This window comes from Salvelinus fontinalis, chromosome 11, assembly GCF_029448725.1.
Source record: "Salvelinus fontinalis isolate EN_2023a chromosome 11, ASM2944872v1, whole genome shotgun sequence".
Classification (NCBI taxonomy): Eukaryota; Metazoa; Chordata; class Actinopteri; order Salmoniformes; family Salmonidae; genus Salvelinus; species Salvelinus fontinalis.
This window is the reverse complement of record NC_074675.1, coordinates 59,516,370-59,540,812: the sequence shown is the minus strand read 5'-3', so window position 1 is coordinate 59,540,812 and position 24,443 is coordinate 59,516,370. Positions and strand designations below refer to the sequence as shown.

At 38.2% G+C, this 24,443-nt stretch overlaps 1 protein-coding gene across 4 annotated transcripts in view; it reads right to left on the bottom strand.

The window, feature by feature from the left end:
- The window catches only part of LOC129866024 (phosphatidylinositol 4,5-bisphosphate 3-kinase catalytic subunit alpha isoform-like), a 127,328-nt gene that overhangs the window by 74,807 nt on the left and 28,078 nt on the right, over positions 1–24,443 (bottom strand). For all 4 annotated transcript variants that reach the window (XR_008761463.1, XR_008761464.1, XM_055939160.1 and 1 more), the window contains exons 3-11: positions 22,427–22,589; positions 21,902–22,111; positions 15,888–16,014; positions 15,622–15,745; positions 12,159–12,410; positions 11,970–12,055; positions 8,235–8,340; positions 4,444–4,596; positions 2,643–2,774 (exon numbers count right to left, since the gene is read on the bottom strand). Coding sequence is in view for 2 of the 4 variants with exons in the window: in XM_055939160.1 (XP_055795135.1) it covers positions 2,643–2,774; positions 4,444–4,596; positions 8,235–8,340; positions 11,970–12,055; positions 12,159–12,410; positions 15,622–15,745; positions 15,888–16,014; positions 21,902–22,111; positions 22,427–22,589 (1,353 nt within the window). In the remaining 2 variants the exon portion in view is untranslated. The remainder of the gene's footprint in view (positions 1–2,642; positions 2,775–4,443; positions 4,597–8,234; positions 8,341–11,969; positions 12,056–12,158; positions 12,411–15,621; positions 15,746–15,887; positions 16,015–21,901; positions 22,112–22,426; positions 22,590–24,443) is intronic.

Genomic DNA, 24,443 nt, shown 5'->3' with positions numbered 1-24,443 from the left:
CAGTAGTTGTAACCCACTCCTCTCACCAGTCCTAGACAGTAGTTGTAACCCAGTCCTAGACAGTAGTTGTAACCCAGTCCTAGACAGTAGTTGTAACCCAGTCCTAGACAGTAGTTGTAGCCCAGTCCTAGACAGTAGTTGTAACCCAGTCCTAGACAGTAGTTGTAACCCAGTCCTAGACAGTAGTTGTAACCCAGTCCTAGACAGTAGTTGTAACCCAGTCCTAGACAGTAGTTGTAACCCAGTCCTAGACAGTAGTTGTAGCCCAGTCCTAGACAGTAGTTGTAACCCAGTCCTAGACAGTAGTTGTAACCCAGTCCTAGACAGTAGTTGTAACCCAGTCCTCTCACCAGTCCTAGACAGTAGTTGTAACCCAGTCCTAGACAGTAGTTGTAGCCCAGTCCTAGACAGTAGTTGTAACCCAGTCCTAGACAGTAGTTGTAACCCAGTCCTAGACAGTAGTTGTAACCCAGTCCTCTCACCAGTCATAGACAGTAGTTGTAACCTAGTTCTCTCACCAGTCCTAGACAGTAGTTGTAACCTAGTTCTCTCACCAGTCCTAGACAGTAGTTGTAACCCAGTCCTAGACAGTAGTTGTAACCCAGTCCTCTCACCAGTCCTAGACAGTAGTTGTAACCCAGTCCTAGACAGTAGTTGTAACCCAGTCCTAGACAGTAGTTGTAACCCAGTCCTAGACAGTAGTTGTAGCCCAGTCCTAGACAGTAGTTGTAACCCAGTCCTAGACAGTAGTTGTAACCCAGTCCTCTCACCAGTCCTAGACAGTAGTTGTAACCCAGTCCTAGACATTAGTTGTAACCCAGTCCTCTCACCAGTCCTAGACAGTAGTTGTAACCCAGTCCTAGACAGTAGTTGTAACCCAGTCCTAGACAGTAGTTGTAACCCAGTCCTCTCACCAGTCCTAGACAGTAGTTGTAACCCAGTCCTCTCACCAGTCCTAGACAGTAGTTGTAACCCAGTCCTCTAACCAGTCCTAGACAGTAGTTGTAACCTAGTCCTAGACAGTAGTTGTAACCCAGTCCTAGACAGTAGTTGTAACCCAGTGCTAGACAGTAGTTGTAACCCAGTCCTCTCACCAGTCCTAGACAGTAGTTGTAACCCAGTCCTCTAACCAGTCCTAGACAGTAGTTGTAACCCAGTCCTAGACAGTAGTTGTAACCCAGTCCTAGACAGTAGTTGTAACCCAGTCCTAGACAGTAGTTGTAACCCAGTCCTAGACAGTAGTTGTAACCCAGTCCTAGACAGTAGTTGTAACCCAGTCCTCTCACCAGTCCTAGACAGTAGTTGTAACCCAGTCCTCTCACCAGTCCTAGACAGTAGTTGTAACCCAGTCCTAGACAGTAGTTGTAACCCAGTCCTAGACAGTAGTTGTAACCCAGTCCTCTCACCAGTCCTAGACAGTAGTTGTAACCCAGTCCTAGACAGTAGTTGTAACCCAGTCCTAGACAGTAGTTGTAACCCAGTCCTCTCACCAGTCCTAGACAGTAGTTGTAACCCAGTCCTCTAACCAGTCCTAGACAGTAGTTGTAACCCAGTCCTAGACAGTAGTTGTAACCCAGTCCTCTCACCAGTCCTAGACAGTAGTTGTAACCCAGTCCTAGACAGTAGTTGTAGCCCAGTCCTAGACAGTAGTTGTAACCCAGTCCTAGACAGTAGTTGTAACCCAGTCCTAGACAGTAGTTGTAACCCAGTCCTCTCACCAGTCATAGACAGTAGTTGTAACCTAGTTCTCTCACCAGTCCTAGACAGTAGTTGTAACCTAGTTCTCTCACCAGTCCTAGACAGTAGTTGTAACCCAGTCCTAGACAGTAGTTGTAACCCAGTCCTCTCACCAGTCCTAGACAGTAGTTGTAACCCAGTCCTAGACAGTAGTTGTAACCCAGTCCTAGACAGTAGTTGTAACCCAGTCCTAGACAGTAGTTGTAGCCCAGTCCTAGACAGTAGTTGTAACCCAGTCCTAGACAGTAGTTGTAACCCAGTCCTAGACAGTAGTTGTAACCCAGTCCTCTCACCAGTCCTAGACAGTAGTTGTAACCCAGTCCTAGACAGTAGTTGTAACCCAGTCCTAGACAGTAGTTGTAACCCAGTCCTAGACAGTAGTTGTAACCCAGTCCTAGACAGTAGTTGTAACCCAGTCCTAGACAGTAGTTGTAACCCAGTCCTAGACAGTAGTTGTAACCCAGTCCTAGACAGTAGTTGTAACCCAGTCCTAGACAGTAGTTGTAACCCAGTCCTCTCACCAGTCCTAGACAGTAGTTGTAACCCAGTCCTCTAACCAGTCCTAGACAGTAGTTGTAACCCAGTCCTAGACAGTAGTTGTAACCCAGTCCTAGACAGTAGTTGTAACCCAGTCCTAGACAGTAGTTGTAACCCAGTCCTAGACAGTAGTTGTAACCCAGTCCTAGACAGTAGTTGTAACCCAGTCCTAGACAGTAGTTGTAACCCAGTCCTAGACAGTAGTTGTAACCCAGTCCTAGACAGTAGTTGTAACCCAGTCCTCTCACCAGTCCTAGACAGTAGTTGTAACCCAGTCCTCTCACCAGTCCTAGACAGTAGTTGTAACCCAGTCCTAGACAGTAGTTGTAACCCAGTCCTAGACAGTAGTTGTAACCCAGTCCTCTCACCAGTCCTAGACAGTAGTTGTAGCCCAGTTCTCTAGAGATGGTCCAGTTGGCGTGTTCTTCTATCTGCTGTTCATCAGGAAACAGAACCACCTGGTTGAACCATGAGAACTCTAGTTCAACACATGGAGTCTCCTACAGGGTGAGGAAGAGGTCATGAGAACTCTAGTTCAACACATGGAGTCTCCTACAGGGTGAGGAAGAGATCATGAGAACTCTAGTTCAACACATGGAGTCTCCTACAGGGTGAGGAAGAGATCATGAGAACTCTAGTTCAACACATGGAGTCTCCTACAGGGTGAGGAAGAGATCATGAGAACTCTAGTTCAACACATGGAGTCTCCTACAGGGTGAGGAAGAGATCATGAGAACTAGTTCAACACATGGTCTCCTACAGGGTGAGGAAGAGATCATGAGAACTCTAGTTCAACACATGGAGTCTCCTACAGGGTGAGGAAGAGATCATGAGAACTCTAGTTCAACACATGGAGTCTCCTACAGGGTGAGGAAGAGATCATGAGAACTCTAGTTCAACACATGGAGTCTCCTACAGGGTGAGGAAGAGATCATGAGAACTCTAGTTCAACACATGGAGTCTCCTACAGGGTGAGGAAGAGATCATGAGAACTCTAGTTCAACACATGGAGTCTCCTACAGGGTGAGGAAGAGGTCATGAGAACTCTAGTTCAACACATGGAGTCTCCTACAGGGTGAGGAAGAGATCATGAGAACTCTAGTTCAACACATGGAGTCTCCTACAGGGTGAGGAAGAGATCATGAGAACTAGTTCAACACATGGAGTCTCCTACAGGGTGAGGAAGAGATCATGAGAACTCTAGTTCAACACATGGAGTCTCCTACAGGGTGAGGAAGAGATCATGAGAACTCTAGTTCAACACATGGAGTCTCCTACAGGGTGAGGAAGAGATCATGAGAACTCTAGTTCAACACATGGAGTCTCCTACAGGGTGAGGAAGAGATCATGAGAACTCTAGTTCAACACATGGAGTCTCCTACAGGGTGAGGAAGAGATCATGAGAACTCTAGTTCAACACATGGAGTCTCCTACAGGGTGAGGAAGAGATCATGAGAACTCTAGTTCAACACATGGAGTCTCCTACAGGGTGAGGAAGAGATCATGAGAACTCTAGTTCAACACATGGAGTCTCCTACAGGGTGAGGAAGAGATCATGAGAACTCTAGTTCAACACATGGAGTCTCCTACAGGGTGAGGAAGAGATCATGAGAACTCTAGTTCAACACATGGAGTCTCCTACAGGGGGAGGAAGAGATCATGAGAACTAGTTCAACACATGGAGTCTCCTACAGGGTGAGGAAGAGATACACATGGAGTCTCCTACAGGGTGAGGAAGAGATACACATGGAGTCTCCTACAGGATGAGGAAGAGATACACATGGAGTCTCCTACAGGGTGAGGAAGAGATACACATGGAGTCTCCTACAGGGTGAGGAAGAGATCAAATGGAGTCTCCTACAGGGTGAGGAAGAGATACACATGGAGTCTCCTACTGGGTGAGGAAGAGATCAAATGAGGTTAAACAGAAATACATCTCATTAACTTTTGTAAAGTCCTTTTTACATCAGCAAAACCCCAAAGAGCTCAGTGTTCGCCGACTATTGGACACGTTACCGGCATGGCAGTGGGTTCAAATCCAACCCACTGCTTTTGTGTCCATCTTTCCCATGATCTCCTCTATCCATTAAAACATTTAAATGCTAAAAAGTATATCTTCAACATATCCAGACAGACAGGAGTTGACCATAAAGCCTAGTTGTTCCTGACCTTGTTAGGGTTGGATCCAGCCACTCCTATAGGATTGAGCAGGTCCTCCAAACCGTGAGGAACTGGCCACAGGCTGAGCGCTACTTTTCCACACACTAACGTGTCCTTGTAGTCAAACAAGTTCACGTTACCCCACGCCAGCGGGCAGTGCTCCTACACACACACACACGCACACGCACGCACGCACGCACGCACGCACACACACACACACACACACACACACACACACACACACACACACACACACACACACACACACACACACACACACACACACACAGTACCATAGACAGGTTAATATTTGTTCAAGTGAACGCACAGTGCTAGTAAAAAGACACACAACATAGACAGGTTAGTATATGTTAGTATATGTTAGTATATGTTAGTATATGTTAGTATATGTTAGTATATATTAGTACCATAGACAAGTCAGTATATGTTAGTATATGTCAGTACCATAGACAAGTTAGTATATGTTAGTATATGTTAGTATATGTTAGTATATATTAGTACCATAGACAAGTCAGTATATGCTAGTATATGTCAGTACCATAGACAAGTTAGTATATGTTAGTATATGTTAGTATATGTTAGTATATATTAGTACCATAGACAAGTCAGTATATGCTAGTATATGTCAGTACCATAGACAAGTTAGTGTATGTTAGTATATGTTAGTATATATTAGTACCATAGACAAGTCAGTATATGCTAGTATATGTCAGTACCATAGACAAGTTAGTATATGTTAGTATATGTTATTATATGTCAGTACATGTTATTATATGTTAGTACCATAGACAAGTTAGTATATGGTAGTATATGTTAATATATGTTAGTACCATAGACAAGTTAGTATATGTTAGTATATGTTAGTATATGTTAGTACCATAGACAAGTTAGTATATGTTAGTATATGTTAGTATATGTCAGTATATGTTAGTATATGTTAGTACCATAGACAAGTTAGTATAGGGTAGTATATGTTAGTACCATAGACAAGTTAGTATATGTTAGTATATGTTAGTATATGTTAGTACCATAGACAAGTTAGTATATGTTAGTATATGTTAGTACCATAGACAAGTTAGTATATGTTAGTACCATAGACATGTTAGTATATGTTAGTACCATAGACAAGTTAGTATATGTTAGTACCATAGACAAGTTAGTATATGTTAGTACCATAGACAAGTTAGTATATTTTAGTACCATAGACAAGTTAGTATATGTTAGTACCATAGACATGTTAGTATACGTTAGTATATGTTAGTACTAGTATCATAGACAAATTTGTATATGTTAGTATATGTCAGTACTAGTATCATAGACAGGTTAGTATATGTTAGTACTAGTATCATAGACAAGTTAGTATATGTTAGTACTAGTATCATATACATGTTAGTATATGTTAGTACTAGTACTATAGACAGGTTAGTATATGTTAGAATTTGTACCATAGACAGGTTAGTATATGTTATTATATGTTAGTACTAGTACCATAGACAGGTTAGTATATGCTAGTATATGTTAGTACTAGTACCATAGACAAGTTAGTATATGTTAGTATATGTTAGTACTAGTATCATATACAGGTTAGTATATGTTAGTATTAGTACCATAGACAGGTTAGTATATGTTAGTATATGTTAGAATTTGTACCATAGACAGGTTAGTATATGTTATTATATGTTAGTACTAGTACCATAGACAGGTTAGTATATGGTAGTATATGTTAGTATATGTTAGTACTAGTACCATAGACAAGTTAGTATATGTTAGTATATGTTAGTACTAGTATCATATACAGGTTAGTATATGTTAGTACTAGTACCATAGACATGTTAGTATATGTTAGTATATGTTAGTATATGTTAGTACTAGTACCATAGACAAGTTAGTATATGTTAGTATATGTTAGTACTAGTACCATAGACAGGCTAGTTAATGTTAGTATATGTTAGTACTAGTACCATAGACACGTTAGTATATATTAGTATATGTTAGTACTATTACCATAGACAAGTTAGTATATGTTAGTATATGGTAGTACTAGTATCATATACAGGTTAGTATATGTTAGTATATGTTAGTATATGTTAGTACTAGTACCATAGACAGGTTAGTTAATGTTAGTATATGTTAGTACTAGTACCATAGACAGGTTAGTATATGTTAGTATATGTTAGTACTAGTACCATAGACAGGTTAGTATATGTTAGTATATGTTAGTATATGTTAGTACTAGTACCATAAACATGTTAGTATAAATTTGTATATGTTAGTACACTAGTACCATAGACACGTTAGTATATGTTAGTACTAGTGCCATAGACACGTTAGTATATGTTAGTACTAGTACCATAGACACATTACTATATGTTAGTATATGTTAGTACTAGTACCATAGACAGGTTAGTATATGTTAGTATATGTTAGTATATGTTAGTACTAGTACCATAGACACGTTAGTATATGTTAGTATATGTTAGTACTAGTACCATAGACACGTTAGTATATGTTAGTATATGTTAGTACTAGTACCATAGACAGGTTAGTATATGTTAGTATATGTTAGTATATGTTAGTACTAGTACCATAGACAGGTTAGTATATGTTAGTATATGTTAGTATATGTTAGTACACTAGTACCATAGACACATTAGTATATGTTAGTATATGTTAGTACTAGTACCATAGACACATTAGTATATGTTAGTATATGTTAGTACTAGTACCATAGACAGGTTAGTATATGTTAGTATATGTTAGTATATGTTAGTACTAGTACCATAGACACGTTAGTATATGTTAGTATATGTTAGTACTAGTACCATAGACACGTTAGTATATGTTAGTATATGTTAGTACTAGTACCATAGACAGGTTAGTATATGTTAGTATATGTTAGTACTAGTACCATAGACAGGCTAGTATATGTTAGTATATGTTAGTATATGTTAGTACTAGTACCATAGACAGGTTAGTATATGTTAGTATATGTTAGTACTAGTACCATAGACACGTTAGTATATGTTAGTATATGTTAGTACTAGTACCATAGACAGGTTAGTATATGTTAGTATATGTTAGTATATGTTAGTACTAGTACCATAGACAGGTTAGTATATGTTAGTATATGTTAGTACTAGTACCATAGACAGGTTAGTATATGTTAGTATATGTTAGTATATGTTAGTACTAGTACCATAAACATGTTAGTATAAATTTGTATATGTTAGTACACTAGTACCATAGACACGTTAGTATATGTTAGTACTAGTGCCATAGACACGTTAGTATATGTTAGTACTAGTACCATAGACACATTAGTATATGTTAGTATATGTTAGTACTAGTACCATAGACAGGTTAGTATATGTTAGTATATGTTAGTATATGTTAGTACTAGTACCATAGACACGTTAGTATATGTTAGTATATGTTAGTACTAGTACCATAGACACGTTAGTATATGTTAGTATATGTTAGTACTAGTACCATAGACAGGTTAGTATATGTTAGTATATGTTAGTATATGTTAGTACTAGTACCATAGACAAGTTAGTATATGTTAGTATATGTTAGCATATGTTAGTACTAGTACCATAGACATGTTAGTATATGTTAGTATATGTTAGTATATGTTAGTATATGTTAGTACTAGTACCATAGACATGTTAGTATATGTTAGTATATGTTAGTACTAGTACCATAGACACGTTAGTATATGTTAGTATATGTTAGTACTAGTACCATAGACAAGTTAGTATATGCGGTGCAGTAGCTACCTCTTTGGCTCCCTTGCGTCCCTTGACGCTGCAGATGGAGAGACAGAGTCTGGCGGAGTGAGGGAGGTCCGTCATGTAGATGTCATAGGACAGCCACTCATTCCACCTGGGGAGGAGAAGAGGCCGATGAGATACGTTGTCTAGTTGTAGAAATGTTGTAATAATGTTGTAGCTGATCATGGTTGAGCCATTGCTGGGGTTTTGGATTCATACTCTATATTCTCAAAGAGCCATCACTTCTGTTCTAAACTAAATTTCAAATCAAATCAAAGTGTATTAGTCACATGCGCAGAATACAACAGGTGTAGATCTTACAGTGAAATGCTTACTTATGAGCCCCTTACCAACAGTGCAGTTAAAATATATATATATAAGAATAAGAAATTAAAATAACAATAGCGAGACTATATACAGGAGGGTAATGTTATAGTTGTAATGTTGTGGTAATGTTATAGCAGTGTTATAGTAGTGTTATAGTAGTGTTATAGTAGTGTTGTGGTAGTGTTGTAGCAGTGTTGTAGTAGTGTTATAGCAGTGTTGTAGTAGTGTTATAGTAGTGTTGTAGTAGTGTTATAGTAGTGTTGTAGTAGTGTTATAGTAGTGTTGTAGTAGTGTTGTAGTAGTGGTGTAGTAGTGTTGTAGTAGTGTTGTAGTAGTGTTATAGTAGTGCTGTGGTAGTGTTGTAGTAGTGTTGTAGTAGTGTTGTAGCAGTGTTGTAGTAGTAGTGTTGCAGTAGTGTTGCAGTAGTGTTGTAGTAGTGTTGTAGTAGTGTTATAGTAGTGTTATAGTAGTGGTATAGTAGTGTTATAGTAGTGTTGTAGTAGTGCTGTAGTAGTGTTGTGGTAGTGTTGTGGTAGTGTTGTGGTAGTGTTGTGGTAGTGTTGTAGCAGTGTTATAGTAGTGATGTAGTAGTGTTATAGTAGTGTTATAGTAGTGATGTAGTAGTGTTATAGTAGTGTTGTAGTAGTGATGTAGTAGTGTTGTAGTAGTGTTGTAGTAGTGATGTAGTAGTGTTATAGTAGTGTTATAGTAGTGATGTTGTAGTGTTATAGTAGTGTTATAGTAGTGTTGTAGTAGTGGTATAGTAGTGTTGTAGTAGTGTTGTAGCAGTGTTATAGTAGTGATGTAGTAGTGATGTAGTAGTGTTATAGTAGTGTTATAGTAGTGTTGTAGTAGTGTTATAGTAGTGATGTTGTAGTGTTGTAGTAGTGTTATAGTAGTGATGTTGTAGTGTTGTAGTAGTGATGTAGTAGTGTTGTAGTAGTGTTGTAGTAGTGTTGTGGTAGTGTTGTGGTAGTGTTGTAGTAGTGTTATAGTAGTGTTATAGTAGTGTTGTAGTAGTGTTGTAGTAGTGTTGTAGTAGTGCTGTAGTGGTGTTATGGTACTGTTGTGGTAGTGTTGTGGTAGTGTTGTAGCAGTGTTGTAGTAGTGTTGTAGCAGTGTTATAGTAGTGATGTAGTAGTGATGTAGTAGTGTTGTGGTAGTGTTATAGTAGTGATGTAGTAGTGTTATAGTAGTGATGTAGTAGTGATGTAGTAGTGTTATAGTAGTGTTGTAGTAGTGATGTAGTAGTGTTATAGTAGTGCTGTAGTAGTGTTTTAGCAGTGTTATAGTAATGTTACAGTGATGTAGTAGTGTTGTAGTAGTGTTATAGTAGTGCTGTAGTAGATTTGTAGTAGTGTTTTAGCAGTGTTGTAGTAATGTTACAGTGATGTTAGTGGTGTTGTAGTAGTGTTGTAGTAATGTTGTGGTAATGTTGTAGTAGTGTTGTAGTAGTGTTATAGTAGTGTTGTAGTAGTGTTGTAGTGGTGTTGTAGCAGTGGTGTAGTAGTGTTATAGTAGTGGTGTAGTAGTGATGTAGTAGTGTTTTAGCAGTGGTATGGTAGTGCTGTAGTAGTGTTGTAGTAGTGGTGTAGTAGTGTTGTAGTTGTGTTGTATTAGTGTTGAGGTAGTGTTGTAGTAGTGTTATAGTAGTGTTGTAGTAGTGGTATAGTAGTGGTATAGTAGTGTTGTAGTAGTGTTGTAGTAGTGGTGTAGTAGTAATGTTAGTAGTGTTGTAGTAGTGTTGTAGTAGTGTTATAGTAGTGTTGTAGTAGTGATGTAGTAGTGTTATAGTAGTGTTATAGTAGTGATGTTGTAGTGTTATAGTAGTGTTGTAGTAGTGTTGTAGTAGTGGTGTAGTAGTGTTGTAGTAGTGTTGTATTAGTGTTGAGGTAGTGTTGTAGTAGTGTTATAGTAGTGTTGTCGTAGTGTTGTCGTAGTGTTGTAGTAGTGCTATAGTAGTGTTGTAGTAGTGTTGTAGTAGTGGTGTAGTAGTAATGTTAGTAGTGTTGTAGTAGTGTTGTAGTAGTGTTGTAGTAGTGTTGTAGTAGTAGTATAGTAGTGTTGTAGTAGTGTTATAGTAGTGTTGTAGTAGTGATGTAGTAGTGTTATAGTAGTGTTATAGTAGTGATGTTGTAGTGTTATAGTAGTGTTGTAGTAGTGTTGTAGTAGTGTTGTAGTAGTGGTGTAGTAGTGTTGTAGTAGTGTTGTATTAGTGTTGAGGTAGTGTTGTAGTAGTGTTATAGTAGTGTTGTCGTAGTGTTGTCGTAGTGTTGTAGTAGTGCTATAGTAGTGTTGTAGTAGTGTTGTAGTAGTGGTGTAGTAGTAATGTTAGTAGTGTTGTAGTAGTGTTGTAGTAGTGTTGTAGTAGTGTTGTAGTAGTAGTATAGTAGTGTTGTAGTAGTGGTGTAGTAGTGGTGTAGTAGTATTGTAGTAGTGTTGTAGTAGTGTTGTAGTAGTGTTATAGTAGTGTTGTATTAGTGTTGAGGTAGTGTTGTATTAGTGTTGAGGTAGTGTTGTAGTAGTGTTATAGTAGCGTTGTAGTAGTGTTATAGTAGTGTTGTATTAGTGTTGAGGTAGTGTTGTAGTAGTGTTATAGTAGCGTTGTAGTAGTGGTATAGTAGTGTTGTAGTAGTGTTATAGTAGTGTTGTAGTAGTGATGTAGTAGTGTTATAGTAGTGTTGTAGTAGTGTTATAGTAGTGTTATAGTAGCGTTGTAGTAGTGGTATAGTAGTGTTGCAGTAGTGTTGTAGTAATGGTGTAGTAGTAATGTTAGTAGTGTTGTAGTAGTGTTGTAGTAGTGCTGTGGTAATTTTAGTGGTGTTAGTAGTGTTGTAGTAGTGTTATAGTAGTAATGTTACCTGGTGTTGGAGCAGGGTACTCTCTGGGTGTTGTAGTATTGTTGTAGTAGTGTTATAGTAGTGTTATAGTAGTGGTGTAGTAGTGATGTAGTAGTGTTGTAGTAGTGTTGTAGCAGTGTTGTAGCAGTGTTATAGTAGTGTTATAGTAGGGTTGTAGTAGGGTTGCAGTAATGTTGTAGCCGTGTTGTAGTAGTGTTGTAGTAGTGTTGTAGTAGTGTTGTAGTAGCGTTGTAGTAGTGTTGTAGTAGTGCTGTGGTAATGTTAGTGGTGTTAGTAGTGTTGTAGTAGGGTTGTAGTAGTAATATTACCTGGGGTTGGAGCAGGGTACTCTCTGGGTGTTGTAGTAGTGTTGTAGTAGTGTTGTGGTAATGTTATCGTAGTGCTATAGTAATGTTATAGTGGTGTTGTGGTTGTGCAGTAATGTTACCTGGGGTTGGAGCAGGGTACTCTCTGGATGTTGTAGTAGTGTTGTAGTAGAGCTGTGGTAATGTTTGTGGTGTTAGTAGTGTTGTAGTAATGTTATAGTGGTGTTGTGGTGGTGCAGTAATGTTACCTGGGGTTGGAGCAGGGTACTCTCTGGGTGTTGACGTTGTCACACAGCGGCTCTCCTCCATGATAGATACCAGTTCTAACATAAATCTACAACAGTTGATCAGTTACAGGAGAAAACATGATGTCAACACACACAGACAGTTAATATTGACATCAATTGTTATTATCATTATGGAGACTGTCTGTCTACCTTGTCAATGTCTCTGATGTTGACGTTGACGTATGTAGCACAGAGCAGACGGACCCTCAGAAGGGTGTTGAAGGCCCAGAGAGAGCGTGGTGAGCTGGGATCTCCCCCCCCAGGACAGGGGCTGGGCTGGGGGGTCCGCCGACTGTAGGAGGGAGCTACAAACCCACTGCCTGGGAGCTGGCTGTACAGACTGTCTTTTGACACTAACATCAGGTGGGGTAGGCGGCCTACTGTTATACAGCTACGGATATACTGGGGGAGGGAGGGAGATAGAGAGGGATGAAAGAGAGGAATGGGAATTAAGAGTGTGATCTCTTTAATCTGTGTGTGTCTATGGATCAGCCATGACAGTCTAACTGAATAGTGTGTGTGTGTGTGTGTGTGTGTGTGTGTGTGTGTGTGTGTGTGTGTGTGTGTGTGTGTGTGTGTGTGTGTGTGTGTGTGTGTGTGTGTGTGTACTGACTGACTGAGGGGGTATTTATTTATACTGACTGAGGGGTATATATTTATACTGACTGAGGGGGTATATATTTATACTGACTGAGGGGGTATTTATTTATACTGACTGAGGGGGTATATATTTATACTGACTGAGGGGGTATATATTTATACTGACTGAGGGGTATATATTTATACTGACTGAGGGGTATTTATTTATACTGACTGAGGGGTATTTATTTATATTGACTGAGGGGGTATATATTTATACTGACTGAGGGGTATTTATTTATACTGACTGGGGGGTATTTATTTATACTGACTGAGGGGGTATTTATTTATACTGACTGAGGGGGTATTTATTTATACTGACTGAGGGGTATTTATTTATATTGACTGAGGGGTATATATTTATACTGACTGGGGGGTATTTATTTATACTGACTGGGGGGTATTTATTTATACTGACTGAGGGGGTATTTATTTATACTGACTGAGGGGTATATATTTATACTGACTGAGGGGGTATATATTTATACTGACTGAGGGGGTATTTATTTATACTGACTGAGGGGGTATATATTTATACTGACTGAGGGGGTATATATTTATACTGACTGAGGGGTATATATTTATACTGACTGAGGGGTATTTATTTATACTGACTGAGGGGTATTTATTTATATTGACTGAGGGGGTATATATTTATACTGACTGAGGGGTATTTATTTATACTGACTGGGGGGTATTTATTTATACTGACTGAGGGGGTATTTATTTATACTGACTGAGGGGGTATTTATTTATACTGACTGAGGGGTATTTATTTATATTGACTGAGGGGTATATATTTATACTGACTGGGGGGTATTTATTTATACTGACTGGGGGGTATTTATTTATACTGACTGAGGGGGTATTTATTTATACTGACTGAGGGGGTATTTATTTATACTGACTGAGGGGTATTTATTTATATTGACTGAGGGGTATATATTTATACTGACTGGGGGGTATTTATTTATACTGACTGAGGGGTATATATTTATACTGACTGAGGGGGTATTTATTTATACTGACTGAGGGGGTATTTATTTATACTGACTGAGGGGTATTTATTTATACTGACTGAGGGGGTATTTATTTATACTGACTGAGGGGGTATATATTTATATTGACTGAGGGGTATATATTTATATTGACTGAGGGGTATATATTTATATTGACTGAGGGGTATATATTTATATTGACTGAGGGGTATATATTTATACTGACTGAGGGGTATTTATTTATATTGACTGAGGGGTATTTATTTATATTGACTGAGGGGTATTTATTTATACTGACTGAGGGGGTATATATTTATACTGAGGGGTATTTATTTATATTGACTGAGGGGTAGTTATTTATACTGACTGAGGGGTATTTATTTATACTGACTGAGGGGGTATTTATTTATACTAACTGAGGGGTAGTTATTTATACTATCTGTGGGGTATATATTTATACTGACTGAGGGGTATAGATTTATACTGACTGAGGGGTATATATTTATACTGACTGAGGGGTATAGATTTATACTGACTGAGGGGGTATATATTTATACTGACTGTGGGGGTATACATTTATACTGACTGAGGGGTATTTATTTATACTGACTGAGGGGTATATATTTATACTGACTGAGAGGTATATATTAATATTGACTGAGAGGTATTTGTTTATACTGAATGAGGGGGTATTTATTTATACTGACTGAGGGGGTATATATTTATACTGACTGAGGGGTATTTATTTATACTGACTGAGGGGTACATATTTATATTGACTGAGGGGTATATATTTATACTGACTGAGGGGTATATATTTATACTGACTGAGGGGTATATATTTATACTGACTGAGGGGTATATATTTATACTGACTGAGGGGGTATTTATTTATATTGACTGAGGGGGTATATATTTATACTGAATGAGGGGTATATATTTATACTGACTGAGGGGTATATATTTATACTGACTGAGGGGTATTTATTTATACTGACTGAGGGGTATTTATTTATACTGACTGAGGGGTATTTATTTATACTGACTGAGGGGTATATATTTATACTGACTGAGGGGTATTTATTTATACTGACTGAGGGGTATTTATTTATACTGACTGAGGGGTATTTATTTATACTGACTGAGGGGTATTTATTTATACTGACTGAGGGGGTATATATTTATACTGGGGGGTATTTATTTATATTGACTGAGGGGTATTTATTTATCCTGATTGAGGGGTAGTTATTTATACTGACTGAGGGGGTATTTACTTATACTAACTGAGGGGTAGTTATTTATACTATCTGTGGGGTATATATTTATACTGACTGAGGGGTATATATTTATACTGACTGAGGGTGTATTTATTTATACTGACTGAGGGGTATTTATTTATACTGACTGAGGGGGTATATATTTATACTGACTGAGGGGGTATATATTTATACTGACTGAGGGGGTATACATTTATACTGACTGTGGCGGTATATATTTAACTTGTACTGACTGAGGGGGTATATATTTAACTTGTACTGACTGGGGGTATATATTTACCTTGTACTGACTGAGGGGGTATATATTTACCTTGTACTGACTGAGGGGGTATATATTTATACTGACTGTGGGGGTATATATTTACCTCGGACTGACTGAGGGGGTATATATTTACCTTGTACTGACTGAGGGGGTATATATTTATACTGACCGAGGGAGTATATATTTATACTGACTGTGGGGGTATATATATACCTCGGACTGACTGAGGGGGTATATATTTACCTTGTACTGACTGAGGGGTATATATTTATACTGACTGTGGGGGTATATATTTACCTGGTACTGACTGAGGGGGTATATATTTATACTGACTGTGGGGGTATATATTTACCTCGGACTGACTGAGGGGGTATATATGTATACTGACTGTGGGGGTATATATATACCTCGGACTGACTGAGGGGGTATATATTTACCTTGTACTGACTGAGGGGGTATTTCTCCAGCAGGTATTCATCACATCCACAGACCTTCAGGATGTACTGCCCCTGGTATTCCTGAACACACAGCCTCAGCTGCTGGGCCGACAGGTGCATAGACCTGGGGGGGGGGGGGGGGGATTGGGGGGTTATTCACTAGCACCATCACCTACTGTAAGCCTCTCTCCTGTTTCTGTAGTGTGAGGCAGCTTGATGTACCACTACCCTGACATACACTTGATACACACAGCGTCATCACCCACCTAGTCTTCTTCCTGATGGCCTCTGCTATAAGTTGTTCAGGCAGACTGTCATGGCTGATCTTTAGAGTGTACTTCTGTTTAGAGTTGGAGGGAGAGACAATCACCCAGATAGTGACTATCAGACGACCTGGAGGTGGGAGTTGGGCGGAGCAGAGAAAGACAACAAAATGTCCATTAAATATTTACATTTCTCAAAAACACACGGAATACTGTAAATACTAATGTGATAATATAAACAAATATCCTTTTTCACACTGACACGCCTTCTTTTCTCTACTGCAAATCGCACGCACGCACACACACACGCACGCGCACGCACACGCACACACACACACACACACACGTACTAACCTTTGTCCAGTTTGCAGTAGATCTATTGTGGTTAGGGTTAATATAGTATAGTATAGCGTTTCACAGTATAGTCTGGTGTAGTATAATATAGTGTAATGTGTAGTATATCACAGTATAGTGTAGAATAGTGTAGTGTTATTTAGTGTAGCTGTAGTGTATTATAGTGCAGTATAATATAGTGTAGCATAGTATAATAGTGCAGGGTAGTATATTATATTATACTATAGTGTATTATAATGTGGTTTAATAATGTAGTGTAGTATAATATAGTATAGTGTAGTATATTATACTATAGTGTAGTATAATAATGTAGTGTAGTATAATACAGTATAGTGTAGTATATTGTGGTATAATAATGTGGTGTGGCGTAGTATAATATGGTATAATGTAGTATATTATCCTATATTGTAGTATAGTGTGGTATAATAATGTGGTGTAGTGTAGTACAATATAGTATAGTGTAGTATATTGTACTATAGTGTAGTATAGGGTGGTATAATATGGTGCGGCATAGTATAATATAGTATAGTGTAGTATATTATACTATTGTGTAGTATGGTGTGGTATAATATGGTGCAGCATGGTATAATATAGTATAGTGTAGTATATTATATTATACTATTGTGTAGTATGGTGTGGTATAATATGGTGCAGCATGGTATAATAGTGCAGTGTAGTATATTATACTATAGTGTAGTATAGTGTGGTATAATAATGTGGTGTAGTGTAGTATAATATTGTGTTGTATAACATAGTGTGGTTGTAGTGTGTCGTAGTACAGCATACTGCAGTGTAGTATAGTATAATGTGGTATAGTGTAGTGTGGTGTAGTATAGTATAATGTGGTATAGTGTAGTGTGGTGTAGTATAGTATAATGTGGTATAGTGTAGTGTGGTGTAGTATAGTATAATGTAGTATAGTGTAGTGTGGTGTAGTATAGTATAATGTAGTATAGTGTAGTGTGGTGTAGTATAGTATAATGTAGTGTGGTATAGTGTAGTGTAGTATAGTATAATGTAGTATAGTGTAGTGTGGTGTAGTATAGTATAATGTAGTATAGTGTAGTGTGGTGTAGTATAGTATAATGTAGTGTGGTGTAGTGTGGTGCAGTATAGTATAATGTAGTATAGTGTAGTGTGGTGTAGTATAGTATAATGTAGTATAGTGTAGTGTGGTGTAGTATAGTATAATGTAGTATAGTGTAGTGTGGTGTAGTATAGTATAGTATACTGTAGTATAGTGTAGTGTGGTGTAGTATAGTATAATGTAGTATAGTGTAGTGTGGTGTAGTACAGTATAATGTGGTATAGTGTAGTGTGGTGTAGTATTGTATAATGTAGTATAGTGTAGTGTGGTGTAGTATAGTATAATGTAGTATAGTGTAGTGTGGTGTAGTATAGTATAATGTAGTATAGTGTAGTGTAGTATAGTATAATGTAGTATAGTGTAGTGTGGTGTAGTATAGTATAATGTAGTATAGTGTAGTGTGGTGTAGTACAGTATAATGTGGTATAGTGTAGTGTGGTGTAGTATAGTATAATGTAGTATAGTGTAGTGTGGTGTAGTACAGTATAATGTGGTATAGTGTAGTGTGGTGTAGTATAGTATAATGTAGTATAGTGTAGTGTGGTGTAGTACAGTATAATGTGGTATAGTGTAGTGTGGTGTAGTATAGTATAATGTAGTATAGTGTAGTGTGGTGTAGTACAGTATAATGTAGTATAGTGTAGTGTGGTGTAGTATAGTATAATGTAGTATAGTTTAGTGTGGTGCAGTACAGTATAAGATAGCGTAGTATAGCGGTGTGCAGTATAATATAATGTAGTGTAGTGTGGTGTAGTATAGGATAGCGTAGTATAGTGCTGTATAGTGAAATGTAGTATAGTGTAGTGGTGTGTGGTATAGTATACGATACCGTAGTATAGTGGTGTGCAGTATAGTACATGATAGCGTAGAATAGCGATGTGTAGTATAGTATAGTGTAATGTAGTATAGTGTAGTGGTGTGGTGTGTAGTATAGTATAAGATAGCGTAGTATAGTGGTGTGTAGTATAGTATAAGATAGCGTAGTATAGTGGGGTGTAGTATAGTATAAGATAGCGTAGTATAGTGGTGTGTAGTATAGTATACGATAGCGTAGTATAGCGGTGTGTAGTATAGTATAAGATAGCGTAGTATAGTGGCGTGTAGTATAGCATAGGATAGCGTAGTATAGTGGTGTGTAGTATAGTATACGATAGCGTAGTATAGCGGTGTGTAGTATCGTATAAGATAGCGTAGTATAGCGGTGTGTAGTATAGTATAAGATAGCGTAGTATAGTGGTGTGTAGTATAGTATACGATAGCGTAGTATAGCGGTGTGTAGTATAGTATAAGATAGCGTAGTATAGCGGTGTGTAGTATAGCATAAGATAGCGTAGTATATCGGTGTGTAGTATAGTATAGTGTAATGTTGTATAGTGTGGTGGTGTGTAGTATAGTATAAGATAGCGTAGTATATCAGTGTGTAGTATAGTATACGATAGCGTAGTATAGCGTGTGTAGTATAGTATAAGATAGCATAGTATGGTGGTGTGTAGTATAGTATAAGATAGCGTAGTATAGCGTTGTGTAGTATAGTATAGGATAACGTAGTATGGCGGTGTGTAGTATAGTATAAGATAGCGTAGTATAGTGGTGTGTAGAATAGTATAAGATAGCGTAGTATAGCGGCGTGTAGTATAGTATAAGATACCGTAGTATAGTGGTGTGTAGAATAGTATAAGATAGCGTAGTATAGCGGTGTGTAGTATAGTATAAGATACCGTAGTATAGTGGGGTGTAGTATAGTATAAGATAGCGTAGTATAGTGGCGTGTAGAATAGTATAAGATAGCGTAGTATAGTGGTGTGTAGAATAGTATAAGATAGCGTAGTATAGCGGTGTGTAGTATAGTATAAGATACCGTAGTATAGTGGGGTGTAGTATAGTATAAGATAGCGTAGTATAGTGGCGTGTAGAATAGTATAAGATAGCGTAGTATAGCGGTGTGTAGTATAGTATAAGATAGCGTAGTATAGTGGGGTGTAGTATAGTATAAGATAGCGTAGTATAGCGGTGTGTAGTATAGTATAGTGTAATGTAGTATAGTGTGGTGGTGTGTAGTATAGTATAAGATAGTGTAGTATAGTGGTGTGTAGTATAAGATAGTATAGTGTGGTGTAGTATAGTGTAGTGTGATATAATATAATGTTGTATGGTGTAGTCACAGTGCAGCGTAGTGTAGTATAGTGTGGTTATAGTGCACTATAGTGTGGTATAGTGTAGTCATTGTGTAGTATGGTATAGCACAGTGTAGTTATAATGTAGTACATTACACTATTGTGTAGTTATAGTGCAGCATAGTAAAGTATAGTGCAGTATAGCGGCGGTATAATGTAGAGTAGTGTAGCACAATATAGTGTAGTGCAGTGCAGTGTATTTATATTATAGTGTAGTCACAGTATAGTGTAGTATGGTATAGCTATGGTGTAGTATAGTGTAATTATAGTACAGCTGTGGTGTAGTATAGTTATGGTGTAGTATAATATAGTGTAGTTATAGTATAATGTAGTGTAGTATAGTTGTAGTGAAGTATAGTGTAACTATAGTATAGCTGTAGTGTAGTATAGTGTGGTTATAGTAGTGTGGTGTGGTTACAGTGTAGTGTAATATAGTTTAGATATAGTGTAGTATAATATAGTGATGCTACAGTATAGTGTAGTATCGTATAGCTGTAGTGCATTATGGTGTGGTTATAGTATAGTATGGTGTGGTTACAGTGTAGTGTAATATAGTTTAGATATAGTGTAGTATAATATAGTGATGCTATAGTATAGTGTAGTATTGTATAGCTGTAGTGTAGTATAATATAGTGATGCTATAGTATAGTGTAGTATCGTATAGCTGTAGTGTAGTATAATATAGTGATGCTATAGTATAGTGTAGTATCGTATAGCTGTAGTGTAGTATGGTGTGGTGTGGTTACAGTGTAGTGTAATATAGTGTAGATATAGTGTAGTATAATATAGTGTTGCTATAGTATAGCTGTGGCGTAGTATAGTATACTTATAGTATAGCTGTGGTGTAGTATAGTATACTTATAGTATAGCTGTAGTGTAGTATGGTGTAGTTATGATGCAGCTGTAGTGCAGTGCTGTGAAGCTATAATAGAGCACAGCATAGTATTGTATAGTGTAGTTATAGTATAGTGTAGTATAGTATAGCCATAGTGTGGTGTCGTGCTAGCACTGCATAGTATGGTGCAGTAATAGTATAGTGTAGTATAGCCATAGTGTTGTGCGGTGCTAGTACTGCATAGTATAGTGTAGCTGTAGTATAGTGTAGTACAGTATAGCCGTGGTGTAGTATAGTGTTATTATAGTGTAGTGTACTATAGTGTAGTACAGTATAGCCGTGGTTTAGTATAGTGGTATTATAGTGTCGTATAGCCATAGTGTTGGGCGGTGCTAGTACTGCATAGTATAGTTGTAGTATAGTGTAGTACAGTATAGATGTGGTGTGGTATAGTGGTATGATAGTGTAGTGTACTATAGTGTAGTATAGTATAGATGTGGTGTAGTATAGTACACTTATAGTATAGCTGTAGTGTAGTATAGTATACTTATAGTATAGCTGTAGTGTAGTATGGTGTGGTTATAGTAGTGTGGTGTGGTTACAGTGTAGTGTAATATAGTGTTGATATAGTGTAGTATAATATAGTGATGCTACAGTATAGTGTAGTATCGTATAGCTGTAGTGTAGTATAGTGTGGTTATAGTATAGTGTGGTGTAGTTACAGTTTAGTATAATATAGTGTAGATATGGTGTAGTATAATATAGTGATGCTATAGTATAGTGTAGTATCGTATAGCTGTAGTGTAGTATGGTGTGGTGTGGTTACAGTGTAGTGTAATATAGTGTAGATATAGTGTAGTATAATATAGTGATGCTACAGAATAGTGTAGTATCGTATAGCTGTAGTGTAGTATAGTGTGGTTATAGTATAGTGTGGTGTAGTTACAGTTTAGTATAATATAGTGTAGATATAGTGTAGTATAATATAGTGATGCTATAGTATAGTGTAGTATCGTATAGCTGTAGTGTAGTATGGTGTGGTGTGGTTACAGTGTAGTGTAATATAGTGTAGATATAGTGTAGTATAATATAGTGATGCTACAGTATAGTGTAGTATCGTATAGCTGTAGTGTAGTATAGTGTGGTTATAGTATAGTGTGGTGTAGTTACAGTGTAGTATAATATAGTGTAGATATAGTGTAGTATAATATAGTGATGCTATAGTATAGTGTAGTATCGTATAGCTGTAGTGTAGTATGGTGTGGTGTAGTTACAGTGTAGTGTAATATAGTGTAGATATAGTGTAGTATAATATAGTGATGCTATAGTATAGTGTAGTATCGTATAGCTGTAGTGTAGTATGGTGTGGTGTAGTTACAGTGTAGTGTAATATAGTGTAGATATAGTGTAGTATAATATAGTGTTGCTATAGTATAGTGTAGTATCGTATAGCTGTAGTGTAGTACAGTGTAGTTATAGCACAGTGTAGTATGGTATAGCCGTGGTGTAGTATAGTGTTATTATAGTGTAGTATAGTATAGTGTTTAGCAGCAATAACAGTACTAACCCTTGTCCAGTTTGCAGAAGATGTGTTGTGGCAGCTCGGGGGCTGACTCCACGTTGGGGGGGTACACATAGAGGGCCTGTGTGTCAGCCCCGCCTCCTTCCCTCTCCTCCATAGCCTCTCTGCACACGCCCAGTATGCTCCTTCTGAAGTCCTGAACCTCAGGGTCCTTCAGCTGCTCAAACTCACAGATGGGCATGCCTATCGCAAAACCTGATTACAACCACACACACATGGACACACACGGGCACACACACACACACACACACACACACACACACACACACACACACACACACACACACACACACACACACACACACACACCGTGATACACATTCATATACAAACCAGCTCAAACTCACAGATGGGCATGCCTATCGCAAAAGCCTGATCAAAAACAGACACAAGCAAAAATTCAGACTTAATGTGTGTGTGTGTGTGTGTGTGTGTGTGTGTGTGTGTGTGTGTGTGTGTGTGTGTGTGCGTGCGTGCGTGCGTGCGTGCGTGCGTGCGTGTGTGTCTGACCTATCTCTCTGTTGAGGATCTTCTCCTCTCGGTTGCCCAGCGGTTCAATGACCTTGAGGATGGGGTGGAAGAGTCGGAGGTCACACAGACGGCGCGTCTCGTCATAAAACTCCTCTCTCTCCGCCTCCTGGGTCACGCCCACAAAGATGTAACACGACTCCTCCTGGACCAATGAGGAGAGAGAAAAAGTCAGTCAGAATGACTACTGACCAAACACACACAGGCAAAAGTGAATGACAAAAACTTTTGACCAATTAATCAACAGTAAGCAAAGATGAGGTACCTGAACAGGTGTAGTAGAGGGTAGAGGTGTAGTAGAGTATACAGGTGTAGTAGAGTATACAGGTGTAGTAGAGTATACAGGTGTAGTAGAGTATACAGGTGTAGTAGAGTATACAGGTGTAGTAGAGGGTACAGGTGTAGGGTAGAGGTGTATTAGAGTATACAGGTGTAGTAAAGTATACAGGTGTAGTAGAGCATACAGGTGTAGTAGAGTATACAGGTGTAGTAGAGGATACAGGTGTAGTAGAGTATACAGGTGTAGTAGAGTATACAGGTGTAGTAAAGTATACAGGTGTAGTAGAGCATACAGGTGTAGTAGAGTATACAGGTGTAGTAGAGGATACAGGTGTAGTAGAGTATACAGGTGTAGTAGAGTATACAGGTGTAGTAGAGGATACAGGTGTAGTAGAGTGTACAGGTGTAGTAGAGGGTAGAGGTGTAGTAGAGTATACAGGTGTAGTAAAGTATACAGGTGTAGTAGAGCATACAGGTGTAGTAGAGTATACAGGTGTAGTAGAGGATACAGGTGTAGTAGAGTATACAGGTGTAGTAGAGGATACAGGTGTAGTAGAGGATACAGGTGTAGTAGAGTATACAGGTGTAGTAGAGGGTAGAGGTGTAGTAGAGGGTACAGGTGTAGTAGAGTATACAGGTGTAGTAGAGGGTACAGGTGTAGTAGAGTATACAGGTGTAGTAGAGAATACAGGTGTAGTAGAGTATACAGGTGTAGTAGAGTATACGGGTGTAGTAGAGTATACAGGTGTAGTAGAGGGTACAGGTGTAGTAGAGGGTAGAGGTGTAGTAGAGTATACAGGTGTAATAGAGGGTACAGGTGTAGTAGAGCATACAGGTGTAGTAGAGTATACAGGTGTAGTAGAGCATACAGGTGTAGTAGATTATACAGGTGTAGTAGAGTATACAGGTGTAGTAGAGGGTACAGGTGTAGTAGAGTATACAGGTGTAGTAGAGTATACAGGTGTAGTAGAGGGTACAGGTGTAGTAGAGTATACAGGTGTAGTAGAGGGTACAGGTGTAGTAGAGTATACAGGTGTAGTAGAGTATACAGGTGTAGTAGAGGATAGAGGTGTAGTAGAGTATACAGGTGTAGTAGAGTATACAGGTGTAGTAGAGTATACAGGTGTAGTAGAGTATACAGGTGTACTAGAGTATACAGGTGTAATAGAGGGTAGATGTGTAGTAGAGGGTACAGGTGTAGTAGAGTATACAGGTGTAGTAGAGGATACAGGTGTAGTAGAGGATACAGGTGTAGTAGAGTATACAGGTGTAGTAGAGGGTAGAGGTGTAGTAGAGGGTACAGGTGTAGTAGAGTATACAGGTGTAGTAGAGGGTACAGGTGTAGTAGAGTATACAGGTGTAGTAGAGAATACAGGTGTAGTAGAGTATACAGGTGTAGTAGAGTATACGGGTGTAGTAGAGTATACAGGTGTAGTAGAGGGTACAGGTGTAGTAGAGGGTAGAGGTGTAGTAGAGTATACAGGTGTAATAGAGGGTACAGGTGTAGTAGAGCATACAGGTGTAGTAGAGTATACAGGTGTAGTAGAGTATACAGGTGTAGTAGATTATACAGGTGTAGTAGAGTATACAGGTGTAGTAGAGGGTACAGGTGTAGTAGAGTATACAGGTGTAGTAGAGTATACAGGTGTAGTAGAGGGTACAGGTGTAGTAGAGTATACAGGTGTAGTAGAGGGTACAGGTGTAGTAGAGTAACCAGGTG